We start from the raw sequence: 22,992 nt of genomic DNA on the forward strand, positions 1-22,992 counted from the left end.
CACGAAGCTGTTTATTTTCCCTGTCTGTTGAAATTTGACACAAGCTAACCACCCAAGGCAAATTTTTACAGCTTTTTGGGTTTTTTTACAGTTTGACAGACTTGTGAGAGGTCCTGCGAAGCCAAGCCCAAGTGCGCTGTGCTGCGGCAGGGGGCGCGGGCCCGCGGCGTCCATGCTGAGCTGCAGCCGGGGCCCGGCTGGTTTCACCCCGAGTTTCAACTGGTTTCAACTCCTTTCCCGTGACACCGGTTCGAGAACCAAAGCCACCCGGCGGTGGAGGGCACACGGCTCAGCGCTGGGACCGGCCCTGCTGGCGCGGCGCCCCCGGGGGCGGCGGCCGGCACGTCGCGCTGGACTTCTACCTCCGCCTACCTTCCCTGTCGGCCGGTCCCCGCAGAGCGGCGGCGGCGGCGGCGGGGGGCTGGCGCTAAGGGGGGCCCGGCCGGAGCGGGCCGGGCGGCTGCGCTCCCGGCGCGGCGGGGAGGCGCGGCGCGGCTGTGGTAACCCCCCCCGACGGGGACCCCGTGCGCGGGCTCCGCACACCGCCCCGCCAGGGGGCGCCCTGCGGCCGCCGCCGCCCGGGGCCGGGCCGGGGGAGAGGAGGAGGGGCGGCGGCGGCCTGGCCGGCCGCCTTCCAGCAGCCGGTGGTGGGGCCCTGCCCGCCGCCGCCGCTCCTCGCCGCCATGAGCGCTGGGCAGGCCGCGGGGGAGGCGGCGGGCGCCGCTGCGGCCTCGACGTTGCCCAGGGTGCTCTCAGCCCTTTTCTACGGGACTTGCTCCTTCCTCATCGTGCTGGTCAACAAGGCCCTGCTCAGCGCCTACAGGTGAGGGCAGGCCGGGCCGTAGGCCGCGGCGGACCCTGGCCCGGCCCGGCCCGGCCCGGCCCGGCCCGGCCATCCCCGCGGGCTGGCGGCGGTGCCGCTCCTCTCCCGGTGAGGGCAGGCAGCACTTCGTCCCCGAAGCCGAGCCGGGCCGCACCGCACTCAGCCGGCGGGGAAGCGTTTTCATGACCCTGAGCGTAACCCGGGGTGTCGGTGCAGCTCTGGCCCCGGGCAGTCAGCTGGCCCAGAGCCACAGGCGCTTTTAGCACCGGAGATGTTGGGGAATGTGCTGAGGCTGGGGTCGGTTCCTCTGCTTCCAGACCCCGTTTATGCCCAGTATGCACCACTTCTGCAAAACTGCCCAGCGGCAGAGTCCTGTGCAGACGTGGTTTTGAAGCGTGATGGTCTTTCCCTCGAAAGCCTGTCATCATTCACAGCATTCAGGCTGGTGTTTCGCCACTTGCACCAGCTCAGGCCCCTCAGGGAAACAGCGTTTCCCCTAACTGTTGCTGCCAAACAGTCAGGTTACCTTCCTGCGAGCCCCTTTCTTTTCTGAGGTAGCCAGAAACAGGAAGCAAACCTCAGAAAATCTCTTAATGATAAAACCACTGAAAAACCATGTCTTTGACTCGATAGGGCATCCCATATGCAATTGTTGTCCTGTAGTGGTGATCTTCTCACTGTCAGTATTCTTTACTTAAAAGGTTTGCTCTGGTTTTGCTGTGTCTTACCTCATGAACTAAAAAAAGAAAAAAAAAAACAAAACAGAACAAAGGAAAAAAAATAAACAGCAAAACTTGCTGTTATTTTCTAATGTTCAGTGTTATTTGAGTGCATAACAGGTATATAGAACATCTCCCAGAAATGATACATGAGGCAAGCTGAGGTTTTGGTTTATAGTGGTTTTCATCATACAGTCTGCAGCTCCCTGTAAGTCCCTGGCATACATCTAGCACATCAGTAGGAGATAGTCAAGGACAGCATGCCATTAGTTAGCCTAAATTTTGTATAAAGAGCTTGCAGCCTTGCTGGGAATGTTTAGGGCTCCGCAAATCAAAAATGTCTGGAGAAATCTGTGTGGTACAGATGAGTGAAGTCTCCATATTTATGTGGTGTAGCTGTAAATACAAACCAAAACACAGTTTATGTGTCACATGATTAAGTCCTGTTTCTTCTACTCTTTTTTTTTTCCCCGTAATATCTCTTTTTGCGGGAATCTCTTTTACTACTGGCTGCTCCTAACCCTCTATCTGTGTTATGAATCCAGTGTGCTTATGGTCTTCCTGCTGTGGTTCAGAGCGTTTCTTTCTTTTGCTAATACTGTGTTCCCGTCCCAGCGGTGCTCATTTGAGATGTACATTTCACAGCGCACCAAGTAGCAGTATGGCACTTCCTGGTGGTTTCTGCGATAAATAACGACAACCTCAGGGAGCCTTGATAAATGGAAAATTACAAAGCTTGTTGAGGACGTGGAACTGCCTTAAGCATTTGTTAGTGCAGATGTGCACAGAAATGGGTTTTATTTAGATTCCCTGGATGCAGGTTTGTGTGTGACCAGACCTGACAGGGCAGTCCAGCAAAATGCTGTGAGACTCCTGGGAAGCAGCAGGAGCTGTCACATTCAGGGAGCTCCTTGACATCTAAAGCTTTTGGGCAGAGAGGCTCCTGACACTGCTGATTGTGGCATAAAGCAGCCGTCCATCGTAACTTCTTTGCTTGTATTTCATTATGCATACAGAGAACTAGCAGTTACTGCCACACCCTTACTGCTTATAACTTGATGTGGATTTAGGGGTAAAAATAGAGGCACTCAGGCTCTTCGGGTGTCCTGCTAAAGTTTCTGCTTTCTTGACATTCAACTCTCCATGCTTTCAGCTAAAGCTAACTGAAGCGGTATGATAGGAATTTAGCTGTTTTATCAGACAATAAATGTTTCTACAACATTTACCCTAGGTACTTTCTTTTTACAAAAACATATTGCTAGTGTGTTTGGGCAGTGGAGATAAGCTTAGGGCAAGTGCAAGAGATGTAACTTACTATACCACCTCAGGATGTATACTGCATATGTGAGGCCACTCAAAAAATCATGCATTGTTAGAGTTCTCCAAGTGTGTTACCTTCACTTACAAATATCCCCAAAACAGTTAGCAATTTAGAATTGTTGAACTGTGCATATGCTATATTATTTTGATGCAGCTTGTGTTTTTCTGTAGAAATATTAGATCTCCAATAAGTGTAGCAGTTCCTGAGCTCTTGTGAAAGACAGACCAGTCATCCACATGTCCACTTGTTGATTTTGTTGCTGAATTTAAACTCTTTTTTTTCTTTTTCCTCTTTTTTTCTTCTTTTTCTTTCCTCAGTATTAAGTATCTGTTTATGCTTTTCAGCTTCCCATCACCGATGTTTCTTGGAATTGGACAGGTATGTTCACAAGTAAAGCATACTAAATATACTTACTATTTTGTAAGTTAAAGTCATGTTAGCATAGAGGTCTGTTGTACAGGGGAAAAACTGTTATACTGTATTGCTTGTCTTCTGAATTAGATATGCTGTAAGGAAGAGTGATTTGTTTTAGTGAGATCAAGGAAGTTTCAGGTAAAGTCAAAACTCTTGCTGGGAAGAGTCACGTAAAGGACTGGAATTGCCGTTTGTTTCCCCTTGTAGAGTTCAGTAACTGAGAGATCTGGCCTCCAAAACTGTCAAGATTTGTTCTAGCAAGTGCATAGATTCTATGAGAGTCCTTGAACATTTATGGATTATATGCAGAGGTACTGCTCCTATTTGTAGGCAAACTGCATGTTTCCTCATAAATCTCTTCCCCCTTTCCCAGAAGTTTTCCAGCAGGACTCTCACACAGTTTTTGTTCTGTTTTGCCTTACTTGCCTGTGCGCAATTTGCAGTACTGCAGCAGAAATATATTTTTTTGTTATTTTTGTTGTTAGTAGGCATCATAGTAAAAACAAAAGTTCAAATGTTTGTGTACCCAGTCCATAAAAAGGACGTGTGACTTTGCAGAGAGATGGCAGGGCAAGATGGAGCCTTGAAACAAGGATTGTTTAGGCAGATACATTTAAAAGAGAGGATTTACTTTCTGCCAAGGTCACAAGCTACGGGGTGGTGGGGAAGAGGTGAAAACAGGGTACTGTGAGGCTAACATCTCTACTGTTTGGTGCTGAAGAGAGTAAAATGTCTTGTAAAATCTTTGCTGTGTGAGAGGGGGAAAGAGACACACATCCACTGCTCAAGGAGCCACGCATCATGTTTCAGTGGAAGCCAAAGACTAGAAAATGTGGCAGTAATTCATGTTAAGGGCAATGCTATGGCTTTATTCCTTTGCAGAACCTAAGACTGCAAGGAATAACCTAAGAATGGCATTTCCCTGTTTTGTTGACTGATCGTTGCAAGATTTTCCTGCATATAATATGGTATAATGCTTTAGTCTGCAGAACATGACTCCACCTCATCTTCTAGATAGCCAATTACTGTATTTTTGTATAAGGAAAATTTTAACTTTCTTTTTCTTCCTTGGGGCCAGCATTAATTCTTATGGTGTGTGATTGCTTAGATGTTCTTTATTCTGTCTGTATCTTTACTATTTCTTCATCATGTTGTCAATGGACTGATCAATGCACAACCCCTGTCTTACATTACCAAAAAAGCTGTAAGAGTGATTCCGCACACTAAACAACACTCTGAGTGAAAATAGCATGATTATTCTGGGATAATGTCCTGATTTATGTTCTCAGCTCCTTCTCAGCATGCATTGTTTCACAGGTTGTCGCGAATTTTCTCAAGATAGTAAAGCATAGGTCTATGTTGTACTTTCAAATAAATGTCTGGCAAAATTTGTAAGAATTACGTTATTCCAGTTTATTATGTGCTGTGTTGTTCTTTGAAAGAAGTACATAATACCTAGCATTTGTCAAATGCACATGGAAATTTTGTCTGTGAAGCAGTTCTTTCATTCACACATTCCAATTTTGCTCTTACATGGCTTCTTGTTTTTTGTTTTTGTTTAGATGGCAGCCACTATACTTATCCTGTATGTGTCAAAACTGAATAAGGTTGTGCACTTCCCTGATTTTGACAAAAGTATACCTGTGAAGGTAAGGATTATGTAGGTCCTGATATTAATAAGAAATTATTACCTCTTATAGTGTCATTCTTTCTTATGGAGACAAGATAGAAGAACAAAAAAAAATTTGCATTTGTTTGTCAAATGTGAATATTTCTATCTTTGTTTCATTTAATATTGGATTTGTTAATTTTAATTTCACTGCAGTATTCTGGCCTTTTGCTTGCAGAGAAATCTGGTGCCATTTTGTTATGCAGTGCACAGGAAAGGGTGCTGTACGTTCATGCAGCTGGATGAACTCTTTCAGATTCCTGAAGTATTTTTCTGGATGTATACAGCTCCCTTTGGGATCAATGGGAGATCTGTGTTTAATAAAGAATTTTGATCACAGCAGGAAGGGAGAAAGGCTGCTTGGAAATTTGAATGGGACATGTGATAAAACAACAGGGAAAGAATATCTGATAGACCAAAAAAACCCAACCAACTATTGACTCCAAAAGCAAGATTCACGTTCCATAGGAGGGGCTAAAATAATGCTCACTGAAAACAACTGTAGGTAGGGGCTGGCTGCATCGTAAAGACCTTAAGTGTGAAGTGTGTATGGTCTAAAGAGGCAGGACAGAGGAAATATGAGAAGATCTTTTATGTATCTCAGTTTGGGAACTGTGATGATCCTTTTAGATTTTTGCATCCATGTGCAATGTTGCTGGAGCTTTACTTTGATGCATAAGCCTGTGCTTTTATGGCTTGTTGCAGGGTATTGTTCTGTGTCTGATCAGAGATACGGAGGGGGTTAGCTCCCAGCTCTGCTGCAGGGCTCAGGTACCATGGCCCACTGAAGATCAGGCCAGCATCTTCATTGCAGAATCTTGTCTTACTACCAGTATGAGGTTTACTATAAACGTCTCACAGCCATTGGTGAATGCTCTTTATTCTAAATGCATGTTGAAATCATTGGCATTTCTGCATGTAAAAATCTTGTAGGAATATCTGTAGCATCAATTACAAAATGTACAATGCTTATTTTTTCCAAAATATAAAAGAGAAAGGTTTCCCAGTGTGCAGTTTTGAGTTCTGCATATAAACAGCTTGTTGAGACCTCGAGAAGTTTCTTCCCTCCACCTCCTCCAGTCCCACTACTCTCTGTCTCTGCTGTCACCTTCACTTTAACATCAGTGCAAAGGCATTAAAAAAATACAGCACCCCTTTTCTTTGTCCTAATATCTATCCTTTGGAAGACTTTCCTGAGTGTGCTGGGAGCAAGTCGGCACTGCAGCATCCAGAACTTGCTTGTAGTGCTGCATTTTACTAGTCACAGTGAATTAGCTGGATTATTCATTGTTGATTTCTTTACTTTTTAAAGCACCCTTTGACCAACTGTTTATGCTTTTGACAACTTTTGCCTTCTTTGATACCCAGAGTGTCATTGCTTATCACTCCTGGGCTGTGCTTTCAGCTAGAGTTTTAAAGTCGCAAAGTGTTTATTTTAGTGGAATTCTTGACTCTTTTTAAGTAACTATATCACTGATCTCTGATGTTGTGCTGGATGTTGTAATTTTGTCTTTACAATAGACCAAGTCCACACGACAGAGAATGTAATGTCAGTTCTGTTTTCATCCTATGAATGAAATGAATCAGATTTCTCTAAATAAAAGTCTGCTGAAGAGATAGCGCATTACAAAATTTTTGCAGACTTATGTTGACGGTCTGAATATTTATGGTTACTTACACTCCTGATTATAGTCCTGTTTACTTTTACTGCTACTTTCATTTAAAAGTTAACTTTTACTGCACTTTTCTCCCCTCTCGTCTTTGCTGTAAAAGAAATGCAGAATTTCTGTCATAGACAAAATGCAGCCCACTCCTCTATATGCTTTGCCAGCACACAATGCTTTGAGAGGACATAGCCTCTAACACACAGAGTGTGTAGGCACTGAAGCGTGTGTAGGCAGAACAGCAGCAAATATTACACATGTTAGGGTAGAGGATCTGGTTTGTCTTTCTGGCATTTCGGCTCCACTTGGCTGATAGTGAATAGAACTAGATGTACACACCACCTTTGCTCCCATTGATTACTTTGGTTGCTTTTAATCTTCTGCAACTTTTCTGTAGTGGGAGAATTAGCAGCTTTGAGCTGCAGCTGAATATTGTGTAGGGATCTCTGAATTCTTGTACATTTTCTTAAGCCTCTGAAGTTCTGTTATTGTTTCTCTGTATTGTGTTAGGGCCCATATGTTTCTGTGTGAGTCAGTCTCATTATGCAAGAAGCGAAAAAAGGTAGTTTAATTTACCCCTAAATACTTACCTTTCTAGTGTCTCACATAGCATAATTTGTTCAGTAGATCTACAATGGTGTGTCTTCCAGGCATACTAGTATATGTGGAGTACCTACAGAAGCACAGCATAGTTACAATTTATTCATTCTTTTATTCCACCTGTTCTCTTGCTTATTTAGCCACTGTTATTAATATTACTTTTATACCTAAAATTCAAGTGTTAGAATGGGTATTAATCTGAGGATTACAGTAATTAAAATAAACCTGATTAACATTTACTGTAAATAGATTCTGAGTCCCATTAGAGGTAGATTGCAACTCTTCTGATGAAATCAGTGAAGCTATGGTTGTGCAAGGTCACATGAAGGAGAGCTACAGATCAGTTTGCAATATACCTCTTTTTTTCCTTGAAGAAACCCTCTTCCTAGCTAAAAGTGCTCCTGATACTACACCTATCAAATTCTATCAAGTAAAGTTTCTAACAATGCTTCAAAACATAATAATCTGAGTTGTGCTTTTAATTTTATCGCAGTTGTTTCCTCTGCCTCTGATTTATGTTGGAAACCACATAAGTGGATTATCAAGTACCAGCAAACTCAGGTACAGTAAATGGAAGTTATAAGTAAGCTCTTTGGACTTTACCCTTTTCTTTTGTGGGGGTAAAAAATAATCAATCACTAAAGAAGAGCATTGCGCAGGGACTTAAATGCGTATGATGTCTGTCGGTCTGTCTAAACCCCTGATACTATTATGAAATTCTTACCCAAACATTTGATCTGTTGCAAGTTGTATGTTTCTTAAGGGGGGCTTAGCCAGGCCTGTATTGACAGAAAATCACAATACTCCTCTGTGACAATGAAAGTACTTTCCCTTTCCCCTCACACCCAAGCGTCCAGCTTTTCCTGTGTGTCCTAACCAGAGGGTTTGAAAGCTGTAAGAAAGACGTTTTTGAAAGAAGAAGGGAAAGACTTGTACCATGATGTCGGTGCAGATTATTTAGGAGTCGCCAAGAGATGGAAAAATGATGGTGCAGTGGGGTGGTGACAGCAGCCTAGCCCTGCTGACCACCAAGGGATTTCTTGCTCGCTGGCTCCTGTATGCGCGTAAGCGTAGATTCATGAGAGTTGCTTCCATGCTAGTACTAAAAAAGTGTAAGTTATGTAGAGGACCTGCTATAATAGATTGAATGACCACATTTTCTGTGGAAGAAGAGGGCAGAAGCCTAACGGCTGCACTGAATTAGAGGATTCATCACTACCATTGTGGTGGTTTCTTGTGTGTTATTCCAGGCTCCCAAGGGTTTGGTAGTAACCTAAACCAAAGTGGAGAATTTTTTAGGTTTTCAGCATTTCATAACTTTGAGACATAAGCTGTGAGAGAACATGTATTACTTTTAATTTGTTTACATTTCTTTTTATTTATAGAACTGATTTTCTTTGCCTAGCAATATTAGACGCTTGATTTTGCAACTCTGTGTTGTACGCATTCAGAGGTTGTTCGACTGAAGTGACTGACCAGGCAGACATAAGGACTTCAGCAGTACTGTCCCTAGTCGCACTTCAGCCAATGTGAATATGAAAATGGTTTCAATCCTGTAAAAGTTTGATTCATGGGTTCTTCTTTCCTGTTTCCCCAACTGTAATTTTAAAATAAAAAGTTTAGTAGGTAGTTTTAAACACAAGTGCACCATCTCTTCCTCGTATGGCTGACATACCTCTTTCAGATTTACTATTCATAACTCATTTTTGTAACAGAAAAGTAAGAATGGCTGCAGTGTTTCTACCATTAACATTGTGTTACATTGTGTTTTGTTACATTATGTGACATTTGTTTACATTATCGAACTTTCCGCCTTGTTTGGGTTGTCTGTAAGGTGGAGGTGATCCTATGCATAACTTCAAAATGTCTGTTGTTTAAAGTGATTAAACTCTGTGTTAGGATTTGTATCATTTATTAATGCAGTTGCCAATAGTTACCTTAAGCAGAGGATTGATTGGTCTGTATGGCCATGCTATCAGATTTCCAGCGTTAGATGCAAGTGTTTTCTCAAATTAATCAAAAAGATTTCCAACTGCATTACTTCGTGTAGACCAACAATATGTTGTTCAAAAGTAGCTGTTTGTTTGGTAGTTGCAGCTGGTACCACCTTTCATGTTTCTTATACTTTCTCTGATTTTTTCTTGTGGATCTATTTGACTTTTTGAAAGTACAGCTCATTTACTAAGCATGTTTGTTTTGTATTTTATTTCTGTTCTGTGTTTTCAGAGATAGGTTTATAGCGTGTCATTTAAGTTTGCAAGAGAAATCATTTTTGCTTACCCTGCCCATGAATTCTACAGAACGAATTATTTCATAAGGGCTATGGCGGGTAGAAAATAGCTTTTATACTTGATTTTGACTGATGCAGAGGGACCTTTTAAAAGGTAGTCAGTTGCATTGTTTTACAAACTGGCAAATCTTGTTATTTTTCAGTGATTTGGTTATCTAATCTACCTCTAGTGTCAGACTGACATCTTTTTATACATGATAAGTGGCTGGGAATTTGTTTTCGTTGCTTATTGCCGGACAAATGGTTTCATCCTCTGGTTAGTAAGATTAGATAAGAATTGGAACATAAAAATGATGTTTATCTTGGATTTTTTTTTTTTTTGACAGTTTGCCGATGTTTACAGTACTCAGGAAGTTTACCATTCCACTTACTTTACTGCTGGAAATCATCATACTTGGGTGATCCTTTTTTTTTTCATTTAAGATACCTTTATTTTAGATCATGTCAAATGCGTGGCATATCATGAGAATATAGAATGAGTGCTTTTTATTGACAAGTAGAGAAAAGCAAAGAAAGTGATCTTAAGTAGATTTTTTGAAGACAAATGCATACAATTTAGTGAATACAGGAAAAAAAAATTCAGCTTGCTCTCATTTACACAGCATCTTCTCTTGACTGTTGCGCAGGAGTCAGGTAAGGAGAGCACAACTTAGACACTTTTAGCAGTTATGTTTTGTGTCCTGTCTTGGAGGCCCTTAAGCAACAAACTGCTTGAAACAGATGGGTCCTTAGGACACAAAACAGTGATGATAGCATGGCAGTCTGCTTATGTAGAGTAGCTTTCTGGGTCAAGTCTAATACCATACCAGTTTAATGAAACAAAATGGTATCTACCAGTGTGCTGTTAGATCAGAAAACTCCTTAATTATAGATACCTCTGAGATGAGAAATTAAGAAGTGCATGCTGTTGCAGCTTGGGATCACTAATTTCAGTTGTACTGACTTGGATGAACATGCATATAAATACATTATACTTTGTCACCATCATAGTTCTATCCAGATGGCTTCTGCTTGGTTAAGGTGAGGTGACAAGGGGAAAAGCAGCTTGTTGAAGCTGAACTCAGGCAACATGAGAGTGATGGTCAGGGGAAAAGCTTTTCAGAAGGCCCCCAAGTAGACCGTCCTCTCCTTTTGGCTGAAACAGCAGTTGATCAATGTGATTCATATTTGAGGATGCTCCGGGATTCTTTTCTGGTTTTAAGTTCTCACAGGGAAAGCAGAACTTGCTGTCTTCTCCTGTTGGCCTGAGGACTCCTGCAAACAAGTGAGAAAAATGTGAGTCAGAGAGGCTGTCATCAGTTCTCAGCTGGACTGCAGCCATGTCGTGTATGAAACCAAGCAACATCCTAAATTAAGGAAAGCATAAGAGCAGAATACTGTATTCATACAGACTGCCGCAGTGTATTTCCTTAGGGCTGAAAATGAAAGGACTCCAGAGAGTCTGTACTGGCTTGCCTCAGGATTTGAAAAGCAGTGAAGGTCTGGGTTGTTACTGTCGAGAGTCATTATGATCAAAGCCTAATATATCTAGAGACTGCATACAGCTTTGTTGTTGGGACAGTGGTCCACAGCTATGCTCCTTTGACACACGGGATTTCTCCAAGAGCACTGTACATTTGTTTTGATGGATCTTTTCTCAAAGGCCAGCTCAGAGCTGGAGACTAGCCTGAGAGAATGATGAGGGGAATGTCTGTAAGGCACATTGCAGTATGGTGCAAAAATTCTAAACATTTCTAAATAAAGACATTTCTAAATAAAGTAATTGAGGTGTAAGAAGCAGAATAGTTTTATGGTATGCTTTTCCCTGCTCTGTGGCAGTGCTGATGTAGACATAGTGAAGAATATGATGAGCTTCCCTGCTTTCCTATTCGAGTACAAGGTTTCAGTTTGACTTCAAAATAAGTATCTATCTGAAAAATAGCCCAGATAGTGTGCTGTACAGGGTCCTCCCAAGGAAATGTGAGATCAAAAACTACATGAGAAATGTGTAGTGATTTTCCTTTATTGGATTACTGGAAGACACTGAAATACATCCATTATGAATACCAATACACAGTAAATTACAGTTTGTTCCAGCACTGTTACTTTGAACCTTTAATCTTTTAAAATTATCTAGTAGCAGATTGCTTACAATGCTTTTTTAATCTCTGTTCTCAGGGACAAGGTCTGATAGTGTGGCACATGGTCAATCACATTGCTTCTGTAAGGTTATGAAGACTGTGCTTTCCTGTTAAATGTTCTGTCATTACTAATTGCTTGAAGCTTTTCAGGCAGATAGCCATTTAATCTCATCTTCAAATAATGAAAATGTGAACTATCTAATTTTTGTCTACAGGAAACGATATCCACTGAGTATTATAGTCAGCGTATTTGCCATCATTCTTGGGGCTTTCATAGCAGCTGGGTAAGGTTTTCATTTGTTATACGAGGTCATGTTATGAGAGAAAGGACCACAGGATGATTTTTTCCTTATAAAGTGCCAAGTAAACCTAGGTTGAGATCAGTTGCTCCAGATTAAGTTGATTTGGAAAATGTCTCTACTGATATCATAGAGAGGTGCAGGAATACAAAGGGAAAAATTTAACTCCAGCTGGAAGTATTTGTGTGCTTCTTTTCCCCCCCGTAGGTTTTCCATGTTTGCAGGATCACAAATGAAACAGTTAAAACTATGTAAGGAATGCTGCTTTCATTTCATAGTATCAGTGTATTTTAATAATCTTAGAAAAATACATTCTTTTTCTTGATAGAAGGACTCATTTTTTGGTTGTCAAAGACTATTTTGAGTTAGGCAATGTCTATTTTTTTAATGACTTTGAAGAAGTTCAAATGTGAGATTAAGTTCACAAAGCACTTGTATGCTAGTCTCTTTTCTTTCTGTTTGAATATTCCTTTACTTAACAGGAAATGTGATGTTGTTTTTTGTTTCTTGGCTTTGCTACGTACAAAGGTAAATAATTTCCATGTGATGTGACTCAGATAGAGCCATGTCCTAATAAATTAATTACCCTATATGCATGGGGTAACTAGTTGAAACAGAAAGTATGACAATATGTCTGGTCTGACTGCAAAAAGCAAGCAGTTGGACTTTATTCCCTAGCTACTTTTTGTGTTAAAAGAAATAGATAAGTATACTCAGTAATAATTGGACAGGTCGTCAGGATTGAGATAGATGGAATTTTTCACAGAATGAAAACTGAACATTTCCTGCCACTTCCACACTGAGTGCTGGGAACTCTCTGATGACTTATTTGTGATGGTCGTGTAACTAGAGAAATGTAAAGTATTTTGACTTAGAAAGAAGGCTTAAAGCCAAACCTGTGACTTGCTGGAGTTCTCTGAATTTGCATTTCCTCATCTATGATATTTCTCTAGGTAATTCAATGGATAGTATACTCTTTGCTTGTTTACAATATAATATTTCTTTCCCAGGTCCGATCTGTCTTTTAATCTGGAGGGCTACATGTTTGTATTGCTAAATGATATCTTCACAGCCGCAAATGGAGTTTACACAAAGCAGAAAATTGATCCAAAGGTAACTGTGGGGTGATTAGGTTGAATTTAATGTTATGACAGTATGGTAACAGTGGGTTACTTAATTATATGAGTTTATGAATATACAGTTATGAACTAATAAGTAGTTTTATTTGCTTTCATATTTCAGGTGATATATGCTTCCTTAATACAGAACAGCCTGGGAAAAACGTGTTATTAGTATCTCGGGCCAGGCTTAGATAAACAGTGTATTTTATTTTCTCCCAAGTCTTTTAGGCAGAGTTTGTAGTGGCTTTAAAACATTGGTTTTGTCTAAAAAAATAAAATAAATCTAAACCAAAAGCAAATTGCTTACCTGTAAACTTGATTATATATATCTAAGGAAGATGGCTTTTTGACTAGAAACACACTTTAATTGAGGTTTTTGTAAAATGAGCTTGTGGGTAGGAACAGAGACCTGTCCACTTTGAGCCAATAACCACAATAACTGTTATCTTTTTTGGCTATCTAAAAGCAAGTCTACACCAAACCCAGATATGCCAAATGCGATACTATTATACATTATACTTTATGTAAACATTGAGCAGGCTGCTTTTCAAATACAGTGCCATAAAAACATACCACCCCATAGCAAAGAGCAGTCTTGGAGTTGTTGGATAGAGGTTTTGTCACTGACTTTTGTGGTTCAGCCTGTACAGTGGAAATATGTGGAAATGAGTGGAAATCTCAGGAGTCACATTGAATCCCGACTCTGTATTTTGCTTTATGAGCAGCACGTTAATGGTCTCACAGTTTTCTGTAAAGTATGGAGTTTCATTTAAAGCAAGAGGTAAGCTGGAGAGATTTGCTAAGTATCATGGCTTAATCTGGAGGAAGGGAAGGCTGCTTTTTCTTTCCCCCAATCTTCTCCCTTTCTGTCAAGCAAGTTAACCAACAGGATATACGGCATCCCTCAAGTTGCTTGGGGTTACATCAGTTACCAGTGATTAGAGATGCTCCATCTAGGAGTCCGAATTCATTAATTTTCCTGTTACACTGGCCCCAGGGAACCACACTGCCCTATGCTTTCGTGGTTGATTTGCAGTAGATGGAATGGGTAATCCCTTGCCCAGGCGCAGACTTATGGGGAGTCTAACACAAAGCAGTTCTGGACCAGTGCCTTGGGAAGTTTCTGAGTAGCTGATGTTGTATGGAAACTGTTCAAGATACAGCAGAACAGTAATATTCTACTGAGTGTGCAGACAGTGTGACTGAAGTGGAAACTCAGCTCAGTACTAAACATTGAAGCCAACGATCACAAGCTTGTATTTTAAATTGAAATGTACTAAATTGAAGTGCACATAGTACATTTCAATAATGTCATTGATATCATTGAACAACATTGATGATAAAGTCAGAAGGGTTGCCAGAGTAATATTTAGTATTTTTCTCCCAAATGGCTTGTAATTCCAAACACCGTGTTTCATTTTTTACAGGAGTTGGGAAAATATGGTGTCCTTTTCTATAATGCTTGTTTCATGGTGATTCCAACAGTTATTATTAGCTTTTCTACTGGAGACTTACAGCAGGTAAGGAGCAATATTGCATATCTCAGAGTGATGATGGTATTGTGTTCCATTTCTTCAGCTGGGGGGTGGGTGGGGTTTTTGTTTTTTTTTTTTTTTTTTATTTTCAAAGAGGTAGTCCTATCTCTGTGTTAGTGACCAGTACTTCAAATATGTGACTTGGACTTGCCCTTCACAGGTAAGAACTTGCAATTATTCACTTTAAGGAGAAGCTGAGTTTTTGTGATAGCCCTTGTATTAATCTTTGTTTAAGAACTAATGTATGACTCGGGACTCTCAACCAGAGCAATTAGTTGGGAATCCAGCTGCACTGTGTGATTTGCCACATGCTCTAAAATGAGATTGCAACTACCGAAAACAGACAATTTCCAGGCCTTCTCTCATTCTGATGCACAAAACAGATTCCTGTTTAGTCTCAGTCTAGGTTAGTAACTTATATTTTAAATTTTCATAGAACAACAGCATGACTCTCCATAGCTAATCATAATACAGTATAATACTGTAGGCAGTATGTCCTGGCACATAAAGTATCAGACCAGGAGGCTTGTGTTTTTCTGGCTCCCTCACAAACCTGCTGAGTTGCCTTTTTCTTAACAGTAAAATGAGTCTAGACAGTTTGTATGCCTTTTTGGAAATGTTTGAGATTTGCCACTGAAAATTGTTACAGGGCTTGGGAGTGTCATAAATCATTCCAGTGTCCTTTGTTGTATGTTGTTGTGCCCTGGACTCACATGATTTTGTCATTGTGTTCTTAGAAGTCTGCTTTAAGAGGAAAAATTATTATTCCCTGAAAATGACGGATTTATGTTAGCTCTTATTGTGAAATCTCTTCTTGTGACATCAGTCCAGCATGACCTTCTGCCAGTTTAGGAAAATGCAGCTGATGCCCTTCTTGGCAGTCATAGCGGGGGGCCAAATTTGTATAGCTGTAAGGTTTCAACTGCTTTCCCAGCAGACAGGGCTGGAGGCACTTTGGGAGAACTGGACAGGGAAGTTTACCTTGTTGCTAGGTTTATCCTATGGGAAAAATAGAGAGTGTGTTGTGCCCACGTTAATTTGTCACAAACAAATTAGTGCTCAATTACCCAAAAAGAATAAATGAATATAAGAGAAATGCATAGTGCCTATTGTGCATATGCATTGGCTTGGTCATTTAATATTAAAAGTCCCATTAAATGATGTGGATAACTAGTGTCAATGTGATGCACAGCGATTATCAAAGAAAAAAGAGAGAAAATGGAAAAATACTGATGAAAAGGCAAGAAATCATTGTAGATACAGCTGTATTTAGCAGATTTTCAGGCCATAGAAGTTGGTTTGCTTTTACCATAGCGGAGCTTTTTGCCTTGATCCATCACATACAATGCACAGCATGTATCTTTCACCAGTCAAAATATCGGTACCATGTCTATGTGATAGGGACATTGCTTCTGCTCCTCTGACTAGTTCTGGAGCAGTAGCTACCACATCTTGTAGAGACTGCAGTTTGTGAGTATCCCAGTTATTCACTTCTCCTTCACCAGGTGGCTGACTAGGAGGACAGGAAGGCATGATGCAGTGGAAGAGAAAGGAAGCCCCGGAATGACTCTCTGTAATACTTTGCAGTTTGTTGTTGCACGCAGCAGAATTCTAGCAGGGCAGAGCTGCCTGACATCCATCTAATCTATTACCCGAGGTGGTGGAGGCTCAGCTAGCCACAGCTCAGCATGGACTAACAGCCTTTATCCTGTTCTTCAGGGATGTGTTCAGCCTTTGCTGAGTTTTGTGCTGATACAGGTGACTTTAAACTAGTCAGATTAAAATGATGCATATCCTTGAGTTACTAGAGATGGAAAAGAATCTGTGACAAGTTTCTTAGTGACTGTTGTGTGGCACTGTGTGTTTGTGTGCTGCCATCACTAAGAAGCAGACTTCAAAGTGAGGATTTAGCCTTTCCATTGATCTTCATTGATGAGAGACCTTAGTAATGGTTATTTAATCTACTTTTGAGCTCAAAAATGCAGGCTTGGAGCTTGAAAGCTGTTCATGAATGAATCCATGGTATGAAATAGATATGAGGGAGAGTATTTATTTATTTGCTTTTTCTCTCTGTCTGATATCAACACTATTTATTATATAATATTAATCACGTATCGGTATCTGTATCAATAAATATAAAACCACAAATTCTCCATATCGTATTTATATTCATTGCTTGTAGTGTGCAGTTTTGTATCTGCACTGCTATACATGTTACGAGAATGAGTCTAGGTGTCATGGGTGCTGTCATCCTGTCTCTGAAGTTAAATGCATGAAGCTGTTTCCAGTAGTAATATAAATGTTTTGTAATTATAGTATGAATTAAATGTATCTTGTGATTTTACACATTTTCATTTTACCTACATTTTATATCTGTTTACAGGTGATTATATAGCACATAATTCTTGCTCTCTCCCTTTTTTTTTTAATAGGCAACACATTTCCAGCACTGGACAAATATTTTATTTGTCTTCCAATTTATTCTTTCCTGCGTGTTGGGGTAAGGACACAGGGCAATAAAATGTGTAATGACAGTGTTTCAAATTGCAAATCTCAAATGTAAGGCTCACTAATAAGTTATGTTAATATTCAAAGAAAATATATTTCCCTCAAGGCTTCTCTCCTGTCTTTTAATTATTTCTAATAGTGTAACTGTTTCAGTACTATCTGTGTTGTTGACCTCACAGTACAGTGGTCAACAACATGACATTAGCTTTTTACTTTCTGTACTCAGTATGTCTCTGACAGCCTTCTGTTCTGATTATCTAACTTCTTTGCAGTTAATAGAATGTAAGCCCTTTAGTATAGGAACTGTTTCAGTGCATTTGTTCTTTAAAGTACCTGGAAAAGTATGAGAGACTCAGAAGTAATGAAACAGTGCTTTGTTCCTCTTGAAACTGCAGAGTCAAAGCAAGAATAAAAAAGTCAGTTGGATCCTGTTCTGCACTTTCACACGTCACCAACCAAGGGGTCAAACTAGCTTCAAATACTGACATTTAAGAAGCACAGAAAATAGGGATGACTCTGCTAGAGCTCAAGCAGCACATTTTAATGTGTATTTTGAGTACTGTCTATATGCACATCATTAACTTAACATACAGATCCACAGAATCCTTTTTTAGGGTTTGGAACAGGTAGGATCGAAGATCCCAGCAAAATACTGATCCAGAAAATATTTAACATTTCAAAGTGTTGCTACACTTCTGAGCTCCCTGGAAGGAACTTATAAAATTTCCTCCTTTGCTTTATATAGGTTTCTCTTGATGTATTCTACTGTCCTGTGCAGTCATTACAATTCTGCGCTTACAACGACAGTTGTTGGTGCCATCAAGGTGAGTTACGGAGAAGAGGGAGATGAGAATACTCAAATAGACAGGGAAGAGCATTTACTCAGCAATGATCCTTATTATACTTGGAGCTGGAAACATGAAATGAGGGCAGATACTGAGACACTGCTTGTGCTGTACATTTGGCAGATCCACAAAACGAAGTGACCTTGTTTTCTTCCATTGAAGCTTAGGTATATTCTAGAAAGCAATGGATTGGTTTATTTTTATTTTTCTTACATGAGAAACTTGAACCACTTTAATTAAAAGATGTACATTTAACCTGCTTCTGTTCAAGTTGTTGTGGGTTAGTCGAGGTAGCCCGGTGCAGATCCATTGCAAACTGATACAGACTAACCCACTTTCACTTTGGGCTGAGCTAGTTTCTATTGCTGCTAATAAATAGGGCATTCATAGATACAGGATAATGGCTAAGCTGTAGTAAGAAGTTTATTGCTTTATGGTCAACTGCTTCGGTGTCTGTGAGAACTTGTGTTTGAGCTGAATGGACTCTTTCGTTTTGGTTTGTATAAATTCTGGTCAATTTGATCAACACCAAAACATGTCTGTCTTAAAAACTGAACTTGGTGTTCTTACAGTCCGTTTTCTGTATCTCAGTTTAATTTTAAACCAGTGCAACTTCCTTTGTGTTGTTCATAAGGCCAGCATGTCTGAAGCAGTAAGATCACTGACTGCAAAGCACCTTTTTGTAGGCCAGTTTGGAGAGAAACATGGAGCTGTAAGCTGTGAGAGTTTTAGCAAGAGTTGAAATTTGTGCAGTTGTGGGCCAAAAAACTATCAGAATCCAAACTAGTTTAGGCACAGGAATAACAGTCCTGAGGGTGCTCCCTTTCATGGATGACTAAGGAAAACGATACCTCCAGCACAGCAAAATCAGCAAAAAGAAGATGGTACTTCTCTTTCTACAGTGTTTTTTTTTTTTTTTGAAAGCTGGCAAGATGATTAATCTAGTAGTTTTCATTCTGTGGTCCAGAAAGCAGTCTTTTAAATTTTATATGTCTGCATTGAACCATTAAGACAGAGAAACACTAGTTCTGTTTTCTGAGTAATGATTAGTCTTTGAGACATTCTGAACAACTTTAAAGTTGAGAAGCACTTTATGATGCAGAAGTCCCCAGCAGAAATTGGTAGAAATGATGTAATCATCCAGGCTAACTGCTAAAACGTTTGAAACCAACAAAGTGTTGGTAAAATGATCACACAGTTGTATAGCTTTCATTCTGTCTATAGGGGACAGTTTTCCCAAAACTTGATGGGGGTGGGGTGAGGGTTAGAATCTTTAGCTTTAAACTGTGCCTGCCTTGAACTTCAGCCAAGTGCTTTCAATGCACATTTAGTTGGCAAAGTAAGGAGCAATAGTAAAGCAATAGTAAAGAGCTTTTATTGTAACTTTAAAGCATAATTTTTATACTTGAGAATCCAAAACCTGCTCTTAAGAAATAGGATTTGAAATCAGCCTTCCAAAGATTAAAACAAAGTATATTTTCAGAGGGTGGCCGTAATTCCATTTTACCTAACGTAAAATAGTTTGTTGTTTTTTTTTTTTTACTTTTTTTTTTCCCCAGAGAGTTATTCATTAGAAAACATAGTTATTATATTATTCTATTTTGCTGTTCCATTATCCATAAGGCTGACATCCTGTGAAACTAATTTAAACACTGATTTTTAGAGTGGCCAGCAACAGAGTATAGCTATTTCCTTAGAAAAGTAAATTAATTGATATAATTTATATTCTTGGAAATGAAAACTGACTTCAATAAATACATGGCTTTTGTTTCCTTTCAGAATATATCCATTGCTTACATTGGAATGTTGATTGGTGGAGATTACATATTCTCTGTGTTAAACTTTATAGGGCTAAACATTTGGTGAGTAGAACTTGAATAGCTTTTATTTGTTAAAGCTGAAGATTTCTCAGTGAGATATAGTTTTATGTTTTTTTTGGTTTGGTCCACTTCGTTGATGCAGTTTTGAAACTACTGGTCTGAGAACACACTGCCTCAGGATGTAAAGTTCATTACAATTAGTGATGTCTTTTCATGTCTGTTTTCAAATACTGAATGTTACTATGGTAAGATCTTAACTATGGAAACATGTCTGCAGTTTAATTATGTAGGGTTGAAGTTCATTCTTTCTTCACAAGCAGCAGTTCTGAGCTGTGAGGCTTCCAAGTAAAAGCCAAGTGATGTGGGAAGTGAGAACACTGACTGAATGAGTTGTGCCTGTTGAATATGAGTTATGACTTGTGAGTTCTTACTTCTTGTATGTTTGGATGAACTGTTACATCTGTTTGTATGAATCTGTTGGAGCAACTGATAATTGATCTTTGTCTTCTCAGGGCTCGTTTCTCAGATGGCTTACGTAGCTCTGAGGCACTCCTAATTTATGCTATATTTATGATATTTACCTATAGAATGGTGTATACAACATCAGGTATCTCTGACACCTCTATTCATTCTCTTTTCTTTAGTATGGCAGGAGGATTGAGATACTCATTTTTAACATTAAGAGGAAACAGCAAGCCTATGCAACATGGTGATGAAGAGAACACACTTCCTGAGTCAAAGAGTTAGCCAAAAGGCCTGCCTTGAAAGAGACTGAAGATACACCTTTGTTAGCGTTGCTGAGAACTTAAATAAGTATATGCTGGAACGTATTTGGAATAAGAAAAAAAATCTACCTCAATTGCCACAGATGCGCACAGAACTCATTGGTTCAGAAGTTTTCTTGTACACCATGTTTTTTATATGTGGGCAAGTTTAATTTTACACCATGGCGTAATTTTTAGGAAGGCATGCCACACAAATCTCAAGTTGTAAATTTCTTCATTTACCTGTACTTTGGTGCTGTTTGTTCTGTTTCAGTGTCTGCCAGTGCTCTCTGAGGCAAAACTGCCTGTAAAGATCATGAGGCTTGATTCACCATTGCCTTACGCCATATGCAATCTTTGACATCAGTGAAGAGGTGAAAGACGCTAGTGATTCAGAATGAGTTCACATACGCATTTGCTCTTGTGTAAGTGACTGTGGAACGTATGGGGCAAAGAGGAGATAAGCCCCAAGACTGTTCCCTGTGTAAGTGCTGACTGAAGAATTCAGGATATGGCCTAGTGTGTTCGGTATGCATTGTGTAGACATTCTCTGTCAATCTTTTCCTCATCCATCAATAACATCATGGTGTTCTGCTGTAATTGTCACTGGTAGAAGTGAAATCTCATAACTTTGCTGCAAGATCAAGGGGAGAGGAAATTGAGAGAACATTTTCTAATATTTAAAAAGATTTTTTGTGCGTGTGAGCCAGTACCAAACAGGTAATTAGGAGAGATAACAAAGGTAAATATTTTTGTTTAGGTACATTTGTCTTTTTATATTACAGTCTCCTCCTCTGATGTTTTGTCTACAATTACCTTTTAATGCTGCAGAGAAGCGATGCTAGTGTATACGAACCAGAGAGCAGTTTGATTGATGTATGGATTGATTGATACATGGAAGACTAACTTGTTTTTAAATGAGGAGAAAGGATCGCTGTCTTGCTGTGTCTTACGTGTGCAGTGAAAGTTTGTCTGGTACTAGTTTGTGCTTAAAATTCAAAATAGGGAATCACAAGAAGCCTAAGGGATTGCTACAGTGGGCAAGGCTGGTCCAGTGGTTTAAAAAAAAAAGGTCTGGCATCTGATTGTTTGGGTTATCATCTGGGACAATAATAGCACCACTCTGTATCCTGATTTCCTTCTCTGCAAATACAGTTGATAATGCTTACCTGTGTCTCTGAGGATATAGCATTAATCTTTGAAAGCACCATAGAAGCATTGTGGCACTGGAGGAAGTCAGAGTAATTAATCTTCTTGAAGATTTCAACTCCCTGCAAGCAAGAGCCAAGATTTTTTAAAATAATCAAATCAAAAGAAGATTTTGGAAGATCATGACATGGAACCAGGGTGATCTAATGACTTGTTTTATCCCTACTTGAATTAAAATATAACTAAATCTGTAAAGCATTACTCTGCGTGTAACGTGTGAATGACCAGACTGAATTAGATCTAGGAAACATGTGAGTAGCTCATACCAGAAGCTTCAGGGAATGACCGGGCTGCCGACTGCCTGCGTGGATTTGAATGGCAAGAGGATGAGTGACTGCAGATAGTAGAAGTGGAATTTAAGGGCACAGTCAAAGTGGAAACAGAAGTCTGGGCTATCCATTCTCACAGTTGGCTAAGAGGTGTGACTTTCATTTTCTACCTGTTGAAGAGCTGGAAAGGGAAGGGGTTGCTGAAAATATTTTAGAGAGATCTGTTTTTAAATATTTTTTTATCCTTAGAAAGCCTTCAATATTTTTGAGCGTATTCTTTTGTAGGATTCCTCTTTCTCAAGATCATCTCTACCTCCAGAATCCTAATTATTGAACCTCATCTCTCTACAGTGGGACAAGTCATTGGAGGGTTTTCATTAATTATGAAAAGGTTATGAAAGCCATTTGATTGCAATACAAATGGACACATAATGGCACCCACTAAATAATATTTAGTTCCCACAAAGGACCAGCTACTGTGTACATTTAATTCATTAATATTTTGCTGTATCTTTTATAAATAAAGAGATGCAGATTATAGTTTTAACAAGTTTTGGGGTTTTTTGTGTGGATGGACACATAAAATGCTTTTAAGCACACACGGATAGCACAAATATTTGCTTTCTATATGTTCAACTGCTGTACTGTACTTGAAGTGGTTTCATTAGCTCATTCTGTACCGTAGTGGAAGTGATTTTATTTAATTCATTGTTCATGTCATGTTTTTGAAGCCCTTCAGACTTCTCACCTGATTCCCAAAGTCTCTGCATTACTCAGAATCATTTAAAATATAAATTTAAGAATAAGCAAAAATAGGTATTATCTAGAAGAACTTGCAAGTGCTTCCATCCTTTCACAAAGCAACTCAGCGTCAGTCTCTTACTACTTTCTTCTGTAGCTGTGGAGATAATATTGATTCCAGTAAATTTACTAGTTGAAACTGTGGGAATACGTGCACAACCAGGCAGAACGCTCACATTAGAATTTAGGCAATTATGGAAA

General features: G+C 39.7%; 1 protein-coding gene across 3 annotated transcripts; it reads left to right on the forward strand.

Annotated features, from left to right (window-relative positions):
- Window positions 1-586: 586 nt before the first annotated feature.
- SLC35D2 (solute carrier family 35 member D2) lies at window positions 587-22,475 on the forward strand. Of its 3 annotated transcripts, XM_063319613.1 has the most exons (12): window positions 587-823; window positions 3,208-3,241; window positions 4,840-4,926; window positions 7,704-7,771; window positions 9,827-9,898; window positions 11,836-11,904; window positions 12,930-13,032; window positions 14,468-14,560; window positions 17,008-17,075; window positions 17,829-17,907; window positions 19,708-19,790; window positions 20,393-22,475. In XM_063319613.1, the coding sequence occupies exons 1-12, from the start codon at window positions 684-686 to the stop codon at window positions 20,493-20,495; spliced, it is 999 nt and encodes a 332-aa protein (XP_063175683.1). In that variant the 5' UTR covers window positions 587-683; the 3' UTR covers window positions 20,496-22,475. The 3 variants fall into 3 exon arrangements, with proteins under 3 accessions (XP_063175683.1, XP_063175684.1, XP_063175685.1); XM_063319614.1 differs by lacking the exon at window positions 9,827-9,898; XM_063319615.1 differs by lacking the exons at window positions 9,827-9,898; window positions 11,836-11,904 and having other exon boundaries at window positions 20,393-22,474.
- Window positions 22,476-22,992: the final 517 nt, after the last annotated feature.

Source organism: Chroicocephalus ridibundus, chromosome Z, assembly GCF_963924245.1.
Source record: "Chroicocephalus ridibundus chromosome Z, bChrRid1.1, whole genome shotgun sequence".
Lineage (NCBI taxonomy): Eukaryota > Metazoa > Chordata > Aves > Charadriiformes > Laridae > Chroicocephalus > Chroicocephalus ridibundus.

Bases quoted from the DNA above. Each gene is read 5' to 3' on its own strand.
- SLC35D2 (XM_063319613.1), top strand. From the start codon at position 684: ATGAGCGCTGGGCAGGCCGCGGGGGAGGCGGCGGGCGCCGCTGCGGCC. The intron at 4,927-7,703 runs GTAAGGATTATG...ATTTTATCGCAG, and splicing joins ACAAAAGTATACCTGTGAAG to TTGTTTCCTCTGCCTCTGAT. The intron at 13,033-14,467 runs GTAACTGTGGGG...CATTTTTTACAG, and splicing joins AGCAGAAAATTGATCCAAAG to GAGTTGGGAAAATATGGTGT.